General features: G+C 50.2%; 1 protein-coding gene across 2 annotated transcripts in view; it reads right to left on the bottom strand.

Moving 5' to 3' along the window:
• The window catches only part of TLE5 (TLE family member 5, transcriptional modulator), a 30,849-nt gene extending 22,825 nt beyond the window's left edge, over positions 1–8,024 (bottom strand). For both annotated transcript variants that reach the window (XM_083364899.1, XM_083364898.1), the window contains exons 1-2: positions 7,418–8,024; positions 240–337 (exon numbers count right to left, since the gene is read on the bottom strand). In XM_083364899.1, the coding sequence (XP_083221025.1) occupies positions 240–337; positions 7,418–7,444 (125 nt within the window). In that variant the 5' untranslated portion in view covers positions 7,445–8,024. The remainder of the gene's footprint in view (positions 1–239; positions 338–7,417) is intronic.
• Between the last annotated feature and the right edge of the window lie 5,277 nt (positions 8,025–13,301).

Consider the following 13,301-nt stretch of genomic DNA (forward strand, 5'->3'; position numbering starts at 1 on the left):
ACAAGACACTTGTTCTGTTCCAGTGACCTTTTTCACACAACTGCACCAAGGCTGCACACGGCTGAGATCCTGATAAGCAAAAATCAAGCAAATACATGCCTGAGTGATCAATCGTGCTGAGTGTTAAGTCCCCTAGGATCCAACCTTCTTTTCAATTTCACCAGCTCCCACATCCTGGCCTAGAAACCATCGTTCACACAACCGCTGGCTGAAAGCTGGAGAAAAACTAGGCGATTTACCTGTGGTACTGTGCCTGGAGCAACTGGAATTCATCTTTAATCCGGTCGCAGGAATCCGAAGTTGTGAACTTCAACTGCTGGGGCAGATGAGAAGAAGCCTGAAACAAAATTGGGGTGGGGGTGGGGGGCGGGGAGAAATATCCTTTAGCTGATTAAAAAATGAGCCTAGGAGCCTGCTTTAATTGCACTTGATTTGGTATATTGCTGAACTGCCTGCTCAGGATGCTAGTCCTCAAGATTCCTTTTAGAAACCATCCATTGCACTGTCAAACAAATGGCATAAATTATGATTTAGGGGCTGCTGTGACCATGTTTACACTACAAGAGTCAGGGGTAGGCCACCTTGGCTTTTTTATGACTCGTGGACTTCAACTCCCAGAATTCCTGAGCTAACATAGCTCAGCTTGGAAAACTCTCCCTTTCCCCTCAGCGTGGCTGAACAGGTTTTCATTCAGGATATTTCTGCACTTTGCTCCATCCAGCTTTCCTTCAACCCTGAACAGTCTCCCAGTCCCTCCTGTTGAAAAACACACACCCCTCACACACAGAGCACAATTCTGACACCACCATGCTTCACTGTTGGGATGGTATTGGGCAGATGATGAGCGGTGCCTGGTTTCCTCCAGACCTAACATTTGGAATTGAGACAAAAACAATTCAATCTTGGTTTCATCAGACCAGAGAATCTTGTTCCTCACTGTCTGAAGAGTCCTTCAGCGGCTTTGTTGCAAACTCCGGGTGGGCTTTCATGTATTTTGCACCGAGGAGAGGCTTCTGTTTAGCCCAGAGGGTCTTCAAACTTGGCCCTTTTGTGACTTGTGGACTCCCAACTCCCGGAATTCCTCAGCCACCCTGCCTGGCTGGCTGAGGAATTCCGGGAGTTGGAAGTCCACAAGTCATAAAAGGGCCAAGTTTGAAGATTTCTGGGCTAGCCACTCTGCCAGAAAGCCCAGATGGGTGGAGGGCTGCAGTGATGTTTCTCCTTCTGGAACTCATCTCCACACAGGATCTCCAGAGCTCAGAGTGGTCATCGGATTCTTGGTCACCTCTCTTACTAAGGCCCTTGCTCAGTTTGACCGGGCGACCAGCTCTTGGAAGAGTCCTGGTTCTGCCAAACTTCCTCCGTTTGAGAATTATAGAGGCCACTGTGCTCTTAGGAGCCTTCAGTGCAGCAGAACTTTTACTATAGCCTTCCCCAGATCTGTGCCTTGCAATAATCCTCTGCAGGCAGTCCCTTTGACCTCATGGCTTTTGCTCTGCTACAACATGCCCTGCCTGCCAGCTGTGAGGCCTTCCATAGAGAGGTGTGTGCTTTTCCAAATCGTGTCCAATCAATTTAATTTACCGCAGGCCGACTCCAATCAAGGTGTAGAAACGTGTCAGCAATGATCAAGAGAAATGGGAGGCAGCAGAGCTAAATTACACGCCTGGTTGCAAAAGATCTGAATACTTATGCCGATGTGATCTTTCAGGGTTTTTTTTTCCTTTTTAATAAATTTTCAGATGTTTCTAAAATTATAGTTTTCACTTTCTCATTATGGGGTTAGTGAGTGTAGAGAAATGAGAAAAAGAATTAATTTCAACAACTGTAGAATCAGGCTGCAGCGTAACAAAATTGACAAAAGCGAGGGGGGTCTGAATACTTTCTGAATGCACTGTGTATCTGTGGGTGTAAGATACACACACACATGTATGTATGTATGTATGTATTGTATATGTGTATAGCATGCGTATATGTGTGTTATGTATGTGTATGGATATTTTCCTTTTGAGAGCAGGCAACAGAATTTCATTTTTAACGTGGGCCAGTGTGCTCACAAGTAACAAAATGACAATAAAGGTTATCTTAGCTTATTTTACACAGCAACGTTTTGAGAGCCCCTGTGGAATAGTGGTGAAGATTATGAACCAGGAAACCAAGATGCTACAAGGGTAGGCAACCTTGGCTTTTATGACTCATGGACTTCAACTCCCAGAATTCCTGAGCCAGCTATGCTGGCTCAGGAATTCTGGGAGTTGAGCTCCACAAGTCATAAAAGAACCAAGGTTGCCTAGGAGCTGGTGGACTTTGGGCCGGTCAAGAGGTGGGAGTTGCCTTGAGTTACACAAATAAAAGTTGGGGGATAAATCTAATCATAAAGAAATAAACATTTTGGCTACCTGTAAAGCAAGAACTGGACACGGAACCACTGATTGGTTCAAAATTGGGAAAGGAGTCTGGCAAGGCTGTATACTGTCACCCTGCCTATTTAACTTATATGCAGAGCACATCATGAGAAAGGCAGGGCTAGATGAATCAAAAGTTGGAATTAAGATTGCCGGAAGAAATATCAACAACCTAAGATATGCAGATGATACCACTCTTAATGGCAGAAAGTGAAGAATGCTAAAATGTGAGACTTCCTCTACACACAGGTCAGAGTGCATCTCATCATTCGAACACAACTCCTTCACCTACTGTGTAAAGCAGGGGTCTTCAAACTTGGCCTTTTTATGACTTGTGGACTTCAACTCCCAGAATTCCTCAGCCAGGCTTCAAACATGGCCCTTTTGACTTGTGGACTTCAACTCCCAGAATTCCTCAGCCAGGAATGCCTGGCTGAGGAATTCTGGGAGTTGAAGTCCACAAGTCATAAAAGGGCCGAGTTTGAAGACCCCTGGTGAAAAGTGATGCATTTTTATTACTGTGTAATTTGAGGTTTGTGCAGTATCCAGACTGCAAAACTCTCTGTAGCCAACAGAGGGCTGCAAAGGGATCCAGAAAGATCCCCAGGTAATCCTCAAGCTATGACCACAATGGAAGCCAAAATTTCTGTTGCTATGTGAGGCAGTTGCTGTTGAGTTTTGCCTCATTTTACAACCTCTCTTGCTACAGTTAAGTGAAACGCTGCAGTTGTTTGGTTAGTGACACAGCTGTTATGTGAATCTGATTTTCCTATTTACTTTGTTTGTCAGAAGGTTGCAAACGGGGATCAGGTGACCCTGGGACACCGCAACCTTCATAAATGTGAGTCAGTTGCCAAGTATTTGAATTTAATCATTTTTAAATGTATTTGTTGCCTAACTCCAATGGACTCCGGATGGCAGTACAAAATAATCCTCAACTTGGGGTTATTTACTTAACAGCTGTTTGAAGTTAAAACAATGCTGAAAAGTGACATATCTCTAGTCCTCGCACTTATGACTGCTGCAGTGTCCCCAGTCATGTGATCAAAATCTAGGGGCAGCTGGCATGTGTTTACGATGGTTTCAGGTTCCTGGGATCAAGGAAGTATCACCTGCAACTTTCCGAGAGTGCAAAGTCAACAAAGGAAGCTGGATTTGCATAACATCTGCATGATTTGCTTAATGACCCCCTAAAACTTGCTTCATGATTGCATTACTTAATGATAGAGCAGGAGGTCTTCAAAAGTGGCCCTTTTATGACTTGTGGACTTCAACTCCCAGAATTCCTCAGCCAGCGTGCCTGGATGAGGAATTCTGGGAGTTCCACAAGTCATAAAAGGGCCATGTTTGAAGACCCCAGCTCTAGAGCAATGTTTCTCAACCTGGAGGAACTTTTAAGATGCGTGGACTTCAACTCCCAGAATTCCCTAGCCAGCATGCCTGGCTGAGGAATTCTGGGAGTTGAAGTCTGCAAGTCATAAAAGGGTCACGCTTGACAGAGGCTTCAATCCCAATTATGGTTATAAGTTGAGGACTACATGTACAGATCTGGTCACCAAGATTTGGCTTTTATTGATTATTAAATACATTCTATACAGCCAGCTGTCCATCCATCCAAAGAGTGGCTACATAAATTGCTCTGAGCGTGGTCCAGAAAATCCCTTTTGAGATTATTGAGGCCTTCAATATCTACAGGTATCAACTGGCATGTATTTATGACATTTGCAAGGTCCCAGGGGTCATGTGACCTGCCCAGCCGGCTTCCGACAAGCCAAGTCAATAGGGCTGGGGTGGGAAGCCAGATTCACTTAACGACGGCATGATTCACTTAACTGCATTGATTCCTTTAACAATTGTGGCAAAAAAGGTCGTAAGATGGGGCAAAACTCAATTAACAACCGCCATGCTTAGCAACAGAAATTTTGGATTCAATTGTGGCCCTTAAATCGAGGACTACCTGTAATTTGACTTGTTTCGATATAATCCAGGTCCGGCTGGATATATCGGTTTCATAGCTGGACAGATGCAAACAGATGTTTTACAGGAAGCAATCCAGCCACTCTCTCTGCCTTTAGCTGTTGCAACAATTTGTGATTTTTTTGGGGGGGGGCCCCTCCGTGCTTCTCCCATTTCGGATGTTGAACACCAGGATTGCACGCAGTCCTTGATTTACGACCACAATTGAGTCCATACTTTACGTTGCTTAGTGAGACAGTTAAGTGAATTCTGCCCCGTTTTACGACTTTTCTCGCCGCAGTTGTTAACCGAATCACTGCACTTGATAAGTTAGTAACACGGTTGTTAAGTGAATCTGGCTTCTCCCTTGACTTTGCTTGTCAGAAGGTCGCAAAAGGGGATCACGTGAACCCGGGACACCGCAACCGTCATAAGTACGAATCAGTCGCCAAGCATCCAAATGTAAATGATGCCAACATGGGGATGGCTGGAATGGTCGTTAAGTGTGGAAAATGGTCATAAGTCCCTTTTTTTCAGTGCTGCCGTAACTTTGAACGGTCACTAAATGAGCTGTTGAGGATTACCTGTATTTTTTTTTCCACCCGTCCCCATGCACTGTTGCAGGCCTCCTGCTAATCCATGGTTTAACACAAATTTGTTAAATTAGTCATGGAGTAGTCCAAACATCACCCACCCTAAGTTGTAACACAAGTTGCAACGGTTCAGAGATGTGTTCAGAGATGATGATGATGATGATGATGATGATAATAATAATAATAATAATAATAATAATAATAATAATAATAAGTATAATAATAAGTATAATAATTATTATTATTATTTGGAAGGAAAAAGCCCATCACAGCTTAATTAGATGTGGGCAAATCCAAATACATCTGAGAATATTATGCATACATTAATTTAATTTACTGTAATGCATTAATGTTTCTTTTGAAGCAGAATATGATATAATTTTTTGGCGTTCTCCAATAATTCCCACAAATCCAGTCCTTTGGACACCTCTTCAGCATAAACCCCAGATTGTTCTTCCTGATTATTCAACACAAAATCAGCCAGATTTTATTTTAGGATCTGGGGACTTTTGCGACAAACGTTGTCACCCACGAAGGGATCCTGAACAACTTTACCGCAACGGCACAACCTTGGGGACACACAATCTTTTCCAGGCTTGTTGACCTGGGCCAGGGGTCGGCAACCTCGGCTCTTTTATGACTCGTGGACTTTAACTCCCAGAATTCCTGAGCCAGCATAGCTGGCTCAGGAATTCTGGGAGTTGAAGTCCACGAGTCATAAAAGAGCCGAGGTTGCCGACCCCTGACCTGGGCTCTGGAAAGTAAATTTTGGAGTGCGTGGGACACATCAGGATTTGCTTTATTTTTTGCCCCCTTTTTTTTCCCAGTCTGCGCCTTCTTCTTTGGAAAAGCAAAATGAAACCGGTGACCCTCTTTCCATTTCATTCTACAGGTAGTCCTCGACTTACATCGGTAACGGAGCCCAAAATTTCTGTGGCTAAGTGAAAAGTTTGCAAAGGGAGCTTTGCTCCGTTTTATGACTTTTCTCGCCACGTCTTGTCAAGTGAACCACCGCAGTTATTACATTTAGTAACACGGTCGTTAAGTGAATCTGACTTGGCTTGTCGGAAGGTCACAAAAAGTGATCCTGGGACACTGCAACCGTCGTGTATATATAGGAGCCGCCGGTTGCCAAGCATCTGGATATTGATCATGTGACCATGGGGAGGCTGTGACGGTTAAGTGAAAAAAAAAAAAAAACCGGTCACAAGTTACTTTTTTCAGTGCTGATGTAACTTGGAACGGTCGCTAAATGAACTGTTGCAAGTCGAGGACTTCCTGTTTTTTTTTTTTTTACATCCTATAAAAATCAGCTTCTTTCCGCAGAGGCGTTTAGAAGCTCACTTCCCAGCAAGCACAGGGCACGCGGCCTGCTTCTAGCAGTTTCATTATAAGTGGATCCTGTTTCCTTACATCTATTTCAACCTAGAGATAGACATCCGAGTGCAAAAAAAAAAAAGGGGGGGCTGGCTGAATTTATTTATAACTTCCCCCAATCCCCATATTTTGCAACTTCCATCATCTCTTCCAACCCAGTTCTAGCCCCAACCCATCTGAGCCATTCTTGCCCCCCCCATGGATTTTTCGAGGGCCCTCCCAAGCTCTCCTCTGGCCCTCAACTCCCAAACAGGAGGGTTAACTCCCCTCCTCAATGAGGACCAGTTCCTTAACCCACACTCATCTTCTCCAGAGAGTCACCTTGCCACTATCAGGGTCTAACCGCTTCTTGGTCCCATTTTCCATCCAGCTGGTGTCCAGCCAGGCTTGTGCCCCTCGTGTCTGGAAAAGGGGGGGGGCAATCACCGGGGTCCCCATCTCCCCCCCAGGCCAGAGGTTCTTCCCTCCCCCACCAGCTCCTGGTCCACGCCCTTCCTTCTATGCCCCAATTCCCTGGCTTCCCCCTTAAGAATTTCTTTTTGCGGGCGGGGGGGGGGGGAATATCTCCTGCATGGGTAACCCCTTCCCCAAAACATCCCCTCCCCCCCTTCTGGCCGCACCACCCACACCTGGTTCCCCCAATTCTCCCTCCCCCCTCCCACTCCCCCCTTTGCAAAACTAGAGGGTGGGGGGAATCACGCCTTGCAATCCCCAATACCCCTCCTCTTAATATTGGGGGGTGTTCCTCGACCTCTCCTGAACTCTGCACCCCCCCAGCCCGGCCTTTTTCTCTCCCCCTCCTCCCTTTCTCCTCCGCGACTGGTTTATTTTTTTTCCCCTCCTTCCTCCCCACGGCCCCCCAAGCCCCGTCCGAGACCCCCCAAGATCTCCTCCGGGGCTCCCCGATGCTCAATACACCCCTCGGCCTTTCGTTGCCCTCCCTCCCCCTCCCCAGCACCCAACTCCCTTCCCCCTCCCCCACTCCCACGACGCTCTTGGCGGGGCCCCGAGCAGCCCCCATCCAGCTCTCTAACCCAACCCTCCCCCCCCGAAACCCCTTCCTCCTCCTCCTCCTCCTCCTCTTACCGAGTGCCGGCTTTGCGGAAACATCATACCAGTCCGGCAGCCGAGCCGGAAGGAGCCGAGTCCGGATGGCCCTCCGGCTGCAGCTCCTGGCGCTGCACCCGCTGCTGCCGCCGCCGCCGCCGAGCGGGGAAAGGCGGCCGGGACGCGAGGAGGCGCAGGCGGCGACTTTGCACCAGGCGTCGTCGGTAGCAGCGGCCTGGGTGGGTGGCTCCAGCCGCCGCCGCCGCCGCTGCAGCTCGGGCCGGGCCGGATGCCCCGCGCCCGCCGAGAGACGGAGTCTTTGCACCCCCAACCACACACACACACACACACACACAGACACACACACACACACAAACACACAGGCTCCGGGCCGCTGCTCGCCCAGCAGGGAGGCAGTAGCCGAGCCTCCCTCCCTCCCTTCCGGGCGCGGCGAGCGGAGGCGTCTGGAGCGCGGCGGCTACCGGGGCTGCGGGCCTAGCCGGGCTGACGAAGGACGGAGAGGGCAGCGGCGCAGTTCCCGGGCCTCGCTCGCCGCCGCCGCCGCCGCCGCTCCTATTGTTTAATGGCGGCCGCGGACCCCCCCCCGCTCGCTCCTGCGGCTGAGCGGCAGCACCACCTGCTGCTCCGCCGCGGCATTTCCCAGCCGCCCCCCCTCGCACGCGCGCGCCCCAGGCCCCGCCTCCGCCCCGCGGCTCTGTGGGTGGGTGTGTGGGGGGGGGTGCGCGTTCCGGCAGGCGGATGCAAAGCGGGCTTGGGGAAGGGGGGAGAGGGAGGGAGGGAGGGAGGGGGAGAGACGCCGCGTGGCCTGGCTCCGCGGGAGGAACCCTCTCCCCTTTCCCCCCCCCAGTCTTTGCACCGATGCCTGGACGGGGGTCGGTCCCGGTTGTGTCCCCCCCACTCCCCAGCCTTTGCACCGATGCGCGGGTGGGGGTCTCTCTTTGCACCGATGCGTGGACGGGGTCGGTCCCGGTTGTCCCCCCCCTCCCCAGCCTTTGCACCGATGCGCGGATGGGGTCTCTCTTTGCACCGATGCGTGGACGGGGGGGGGGTCGGTCCCGGTTAGCCCCTCCTCCACTTTGCCCCCCCCCGTTCTGCACCGATGCGTGAACGGGGTCGGTCCCGGTTGTCCCCCCCTCCCCCACTCTGCCTCCCCTCTTTGCACCGATGCGTGGACGGGAGTCGGTCCCGGTTAGCCCCTGCCCCACTTTGCCGCCCCCCCCTCTGCACCGATGCGTGAACGGGGTCGGTTCCGGATAGCCCCTCCTCCCCCACTCTGCCTCCCCTCTTTGCACCGATGCGTGAACGGGGTCGGTCCCGGTTGTCCACCCCTCCCCAGCCTTTGCACCGATGCGGGGATGGGGTCTCTCTTTGCACCGATGCGTGGACGGGGGGGGGTCGGTCCCGGTTAGCCCCTCCTCCACTTTGCCCTCCCCGTTCTGCACCGATGCTCCGGATAGCCCCCCTCCCCCACTCTGCCTCCCCTCTTTGCACCGATAGAGCACCATTGCGTGAACGGGGTCGGGAACGGATAGCCCCCTCCCCCGCTTTGCATCCCCCCCACTCTGCCCCGATGCGTGAACGGGGTCGTTCCCGGATAGCCCCTCCCCCACTCTGCCCCCCCTTTGCACCGACGGGCGGACGGGGTTCGATCCCCCCCCCGCTTTATCCCTCCCTTTCCACCGATGCGTGGACGATTGCGCCCCCCTCCCCCAGCCTTCGCACTAATCTTCGCACCGATGCGTGGACGGGGGGTCGGTCCCGGTTAGCCCCTCCCCCACTTTGCTCCCCCTTCTGCACCGATGCGTGAACGGTGTCGTTCCCGGATAGCCCCCTCCCCCACTCTGCCTCCCCTCTTTGCACCGATAGGTGGATGAGGTCCTCCCCCCCGCCCCCTCTGCACCATTGCGTGAACGGGGTCGGGAACGGATAGCCCCCTCCCCCGCTTTGCATCCCCCCCACTCTGCCCTGATGCGTGAACGGGGTCGTTCCCGGATAGCCCCTCCCCCACTCTGCCCCCCCTTTGCACCGACGGGCGGACGGGGGTCGATCCCCCCCCCGCTTTATCCCTCCCTTTCCACCGATGCGTGGACGATTGCGCCCCCCCTCCAGCCTTCGCACTGATGCGTGGACGGGGGTTGGTCCCGGTTAGCCCCTCCCCCACTTTGCCCCCCCTTTGCACCGACGGGCGGACGGGGTCGATCCCAGATAGGTCCCCCCCCGCTTTGCCCCTCCCTTTCCACCGATGCGTGGACGGGGGGTCGGTCCCGGGTACCTCCCGCCCCCCCCTCTTTGCAACGAGGCGTGGACGCGCGGTCGATCGCGGAGAGCGACCGAGTGAGGGACCGCCGGATCTTCATTGCCTTCCCCCCCCCCCCGCGCTCGGTGGGGTGGCAAAGCGATGGCTGGAGGGGGTTGACTTTGCACGACCCCCCCCCCGCTCCTTTTTCAATCCAGCTCCTGGGTGCGGCTGGCAGCGCAGGTTTTAGCGCGGGGGGGGGGCGAGATCGGGTTGCAATTTGGGTTTTTGAATGGCAGGGAGGTGGGAAAGCGGAGAAAGGGGAGAACAGGATCGGGTCGGGGTCTCGGAGGCTGCGGGATGACGTCGAGCCGGGCCCTACGTCACTGGGGGGGTGAGTGACGTCATGGCTGCTGCCTTGATTTCCCCCCTCGCCCCCCAGGCAAGAAGGCAGAGAAAATGTAAGAAAAAAAAAGACAGTGCAGCTCAATTGTACCCGTTATAAAGCGAGGCATAACCAGGCTGTCAATAAGTACAGGTAGCCCGGGACTTAACGACCACCAATTTCTGTCGTTAAGCGAGACAATTTGTTAAGTGAGTTTTTGCCCCGCTTTACGACCTTTCTTGCCCTGGTTAATCACTGAAGTTGTTAAGTTAGTAACACGGTCGTTAAGTGAATCTGGCTCCTCCATTTGTCGGAAGGTCGCAAAAGGGGGAATCGCGTGACACACACACACCCCAGGGATACTGCAAACCGTCCTTAAATACGAGTCAGTTGCCAAGCATCTGAATTTTGGATCATGTGACCATGGGGATGCTGCAACGGTCATAAGTGTGAAAAATGGTCATAAGTCACTTGTTTCTTTCTTTCTTCTTTTCTTTCTTTAATCCCATTTATATCCCGCCCTTCTCCGAAGACTCAGGGCGGCTTACAAGCTTAGCAGTAGCCTTCATTCTATGTATATGCCTGCTTATTTGGGCTTTCACACACACCCCAAGCGGCATTATTTCAGTGCCGTTGCAACTTTGAACGGTCGCTAAGTGAAGTCTTATAAGTGATTACGTGTAAATCTGCCTTTATTTCCGAAGCAAGTCTTGCCTGGAGAACGACAGAAATTTTGGGCTCGACTGAGGTCGTAAGTCGAGGACCACCTGTAATACATGCTCTTCACCCAGGCCGACGGCAAAAGAGAACAAGACCCTGACTTCATCACTCTTGCCACGTTTTATCTCCATTTTGAACCTTTTATTACTGATTTTATTGTGATTTCTGACGATCGTTGTGAGGCGCCCCCTGTTGCCGAGACTGGGCAGTGCACAGGTTTAACACTAGAAATGTATACTGGTAGCAGAGCTTGACTTACAAGACCGCAACCGAGATCAGAATTTGCATTGTTAAGCAAGGTGGTCAATGAGCGGCACCCAATTTTAGGATCTCTTTTTTGCCATGGTTGTTAAGCGGATCGCTGAAGTTGTTAAATGAATTGTGCGGCTTTTAAGCGAATCCAGCTTTCCTTCTCGACTTTGCTCACCGGAATCCGACTGAAGGTTGTCAGAGGTGATTGTGTGACCCTGGGGACCGCTGCAATGCAGGTAATCCTCAACTTACGACCACAAGCCGAACGTTTCCATTGTTAAAGGAAGACATTTGTTAAGTGAGTTTTGCCCCATTTTGTGACCTCTCTTGCCTCGGTTGTTAAGTGAATCGTAGCTGATAAGTTAGTAACCCGGTTGTTAATTGAGTTCTGGCTTCCCCCCTTGACTTTGCTTGTCAGAAGGTCGCAAAAGGGGATTGGATTTGATTTTGATTTTATTAGACTTATATACCGCCCTTTTCCCGTAGGACTCAGGGCGGTTCACAAGGTTTTTTTAAAAAACAATACAACAAATTACAAAAATTAAAAACAATTAAAATGATTACACTAACCTTGAACTAAAAACCCCAATTACAATTAAAATACAATTAAAACCCCGGTTAATACTCTCAGTCCAGGCCAGAAAGCTCGAAGAGCCAGGTCTTCAGGTCCCGGCGGAATGAGCGAAGGTCAAGGTCACGTGACCATGGGACACTGCAACCGTCAGAAGTCTGAGTCAGTTGCCAAGTGTCTGAATTTTGATCATGTGACCATGGGGATGCTGCCAAGGCCATAATAACTCTGAAAATCGGTCATAAGTCACTTTTTTCAGGGCCGTTATAAATTTGAACGGTCGCTAAATGAACTGTTGTAAGTCGAGGACAATCTCTACATGCCAGATGCCATACGACCAAATTTTGATCACGTGTCCCTGGAGACTGTGATGGTTGTTGGCGCGGCGCTTGGCTGTAAGCCACAATTTTCAGTGCTGCTGTAACTTCCAATTACTTGTATACGTGTGCTTCTGTGTGTGTGTGCACGCAGACATACATATTTTTCTTAATTTACACTTTGCACTATATTAAATAAAAATAATAACAGGGCTCTCCCACTGCTAATTGCATGCCAAGCTATTTTTCTTACCGTAGGCTTTTTAAAATTATTATTTGCTCCTCACCGTTGCTATTTTGCAAAGGACCTCCCTCAAATTTTTGACGGAGGGTTCTGCGTTGTGAATTTTTCACGTTTTTTTCCCCCCACCCTGGCTGTAGGGGCTTCATAAAACCAGGGGGTTATAAAGATCCCACCTGCTTAATCAGTTGTCTTGTTTACTCTTTTCCTGCTGTAATCAGAACCTAGGGGGCTGAATTGTGTTTCTAACAGGTTGATACTCGGCTGGTTCTGAAAATGTATAAAACTCTGAATTAGATAGAGGGTGGGATGGAGAGGGCTGCTCCGAGCATCAATCTGGGATTTTCCCCCTTCCCCCATAGGATAATTGATGGGGCAGTGGCTGGAGACCTTGGACCACAATTGAGCCCAAACTTTCTGTTGAAAATTTTGCTAAGTGACGTTTGTTAAGTGAGTTTTGCCCCATTTTATGACTTTTCTTGCCACAGTCGTTAAGTGAATCACTGCAGGTGTTAAATTGGTAATTTTAATTTTTAACTACAATTGTAATTTATTCTATTGGGGCTGTTAATTTAATTCTTTTAGACTTTTGTATCATTGTATTTTATTGTTGTTAGCCACCCTGAGTCCTTCGGGAGATAGGGCGGCATATAAATCCCAATAATAAATAAATAAACTCGGTTACAAAGTGAACCTGGCTTCGCCATTGACTTTGCTTGTCAGAAGGTGGTGTGGGAAGGCAGCCCCCGCCCCCCAAGAAAAATATGTTTGGAAATATTTAGAAGGCAGAATATATTTCCTTAAAGGATTTTAAAAGCAGGAACCAACCCCGCCCCCCAAGTCTCTCTGTCCCAAACAGAAACCAAATCTGCAGAATTACAGATGTGATAATCTTGTCAGAAAGACTAGAGTCAGGAAACTGGGATTAGGAAGAAAGATCCCTAGAATCAACAATTTCTCACACCAAAAATCCAACAGTCATCAGCCACAGCCCCAGGGAAGCAGGATATGACCTTTGGGACATAATAGGATTAACCCACCACCATCAGAATACCAGAAAGGCACACTCAGACACAGGTCAAAGTTCATGCCCCAGGAACAACTCCAAACAAAAGGCTCAAGAAGGTATAAAAACCCACTCCCTACATGTGCTCGCTCTCTTTTCTTCCAGAGCCATCTT

Source organism: Vipera ursinii (assembly GCF_947247035.1).
Source record: "Vipera ursinii genome assembly, chromosome: 1".
NCBI lineage: Eukaryota > Metazoa > Chordata > Lepidosauria > Squamata > Viperidae > Vipera > Vipera ursinii.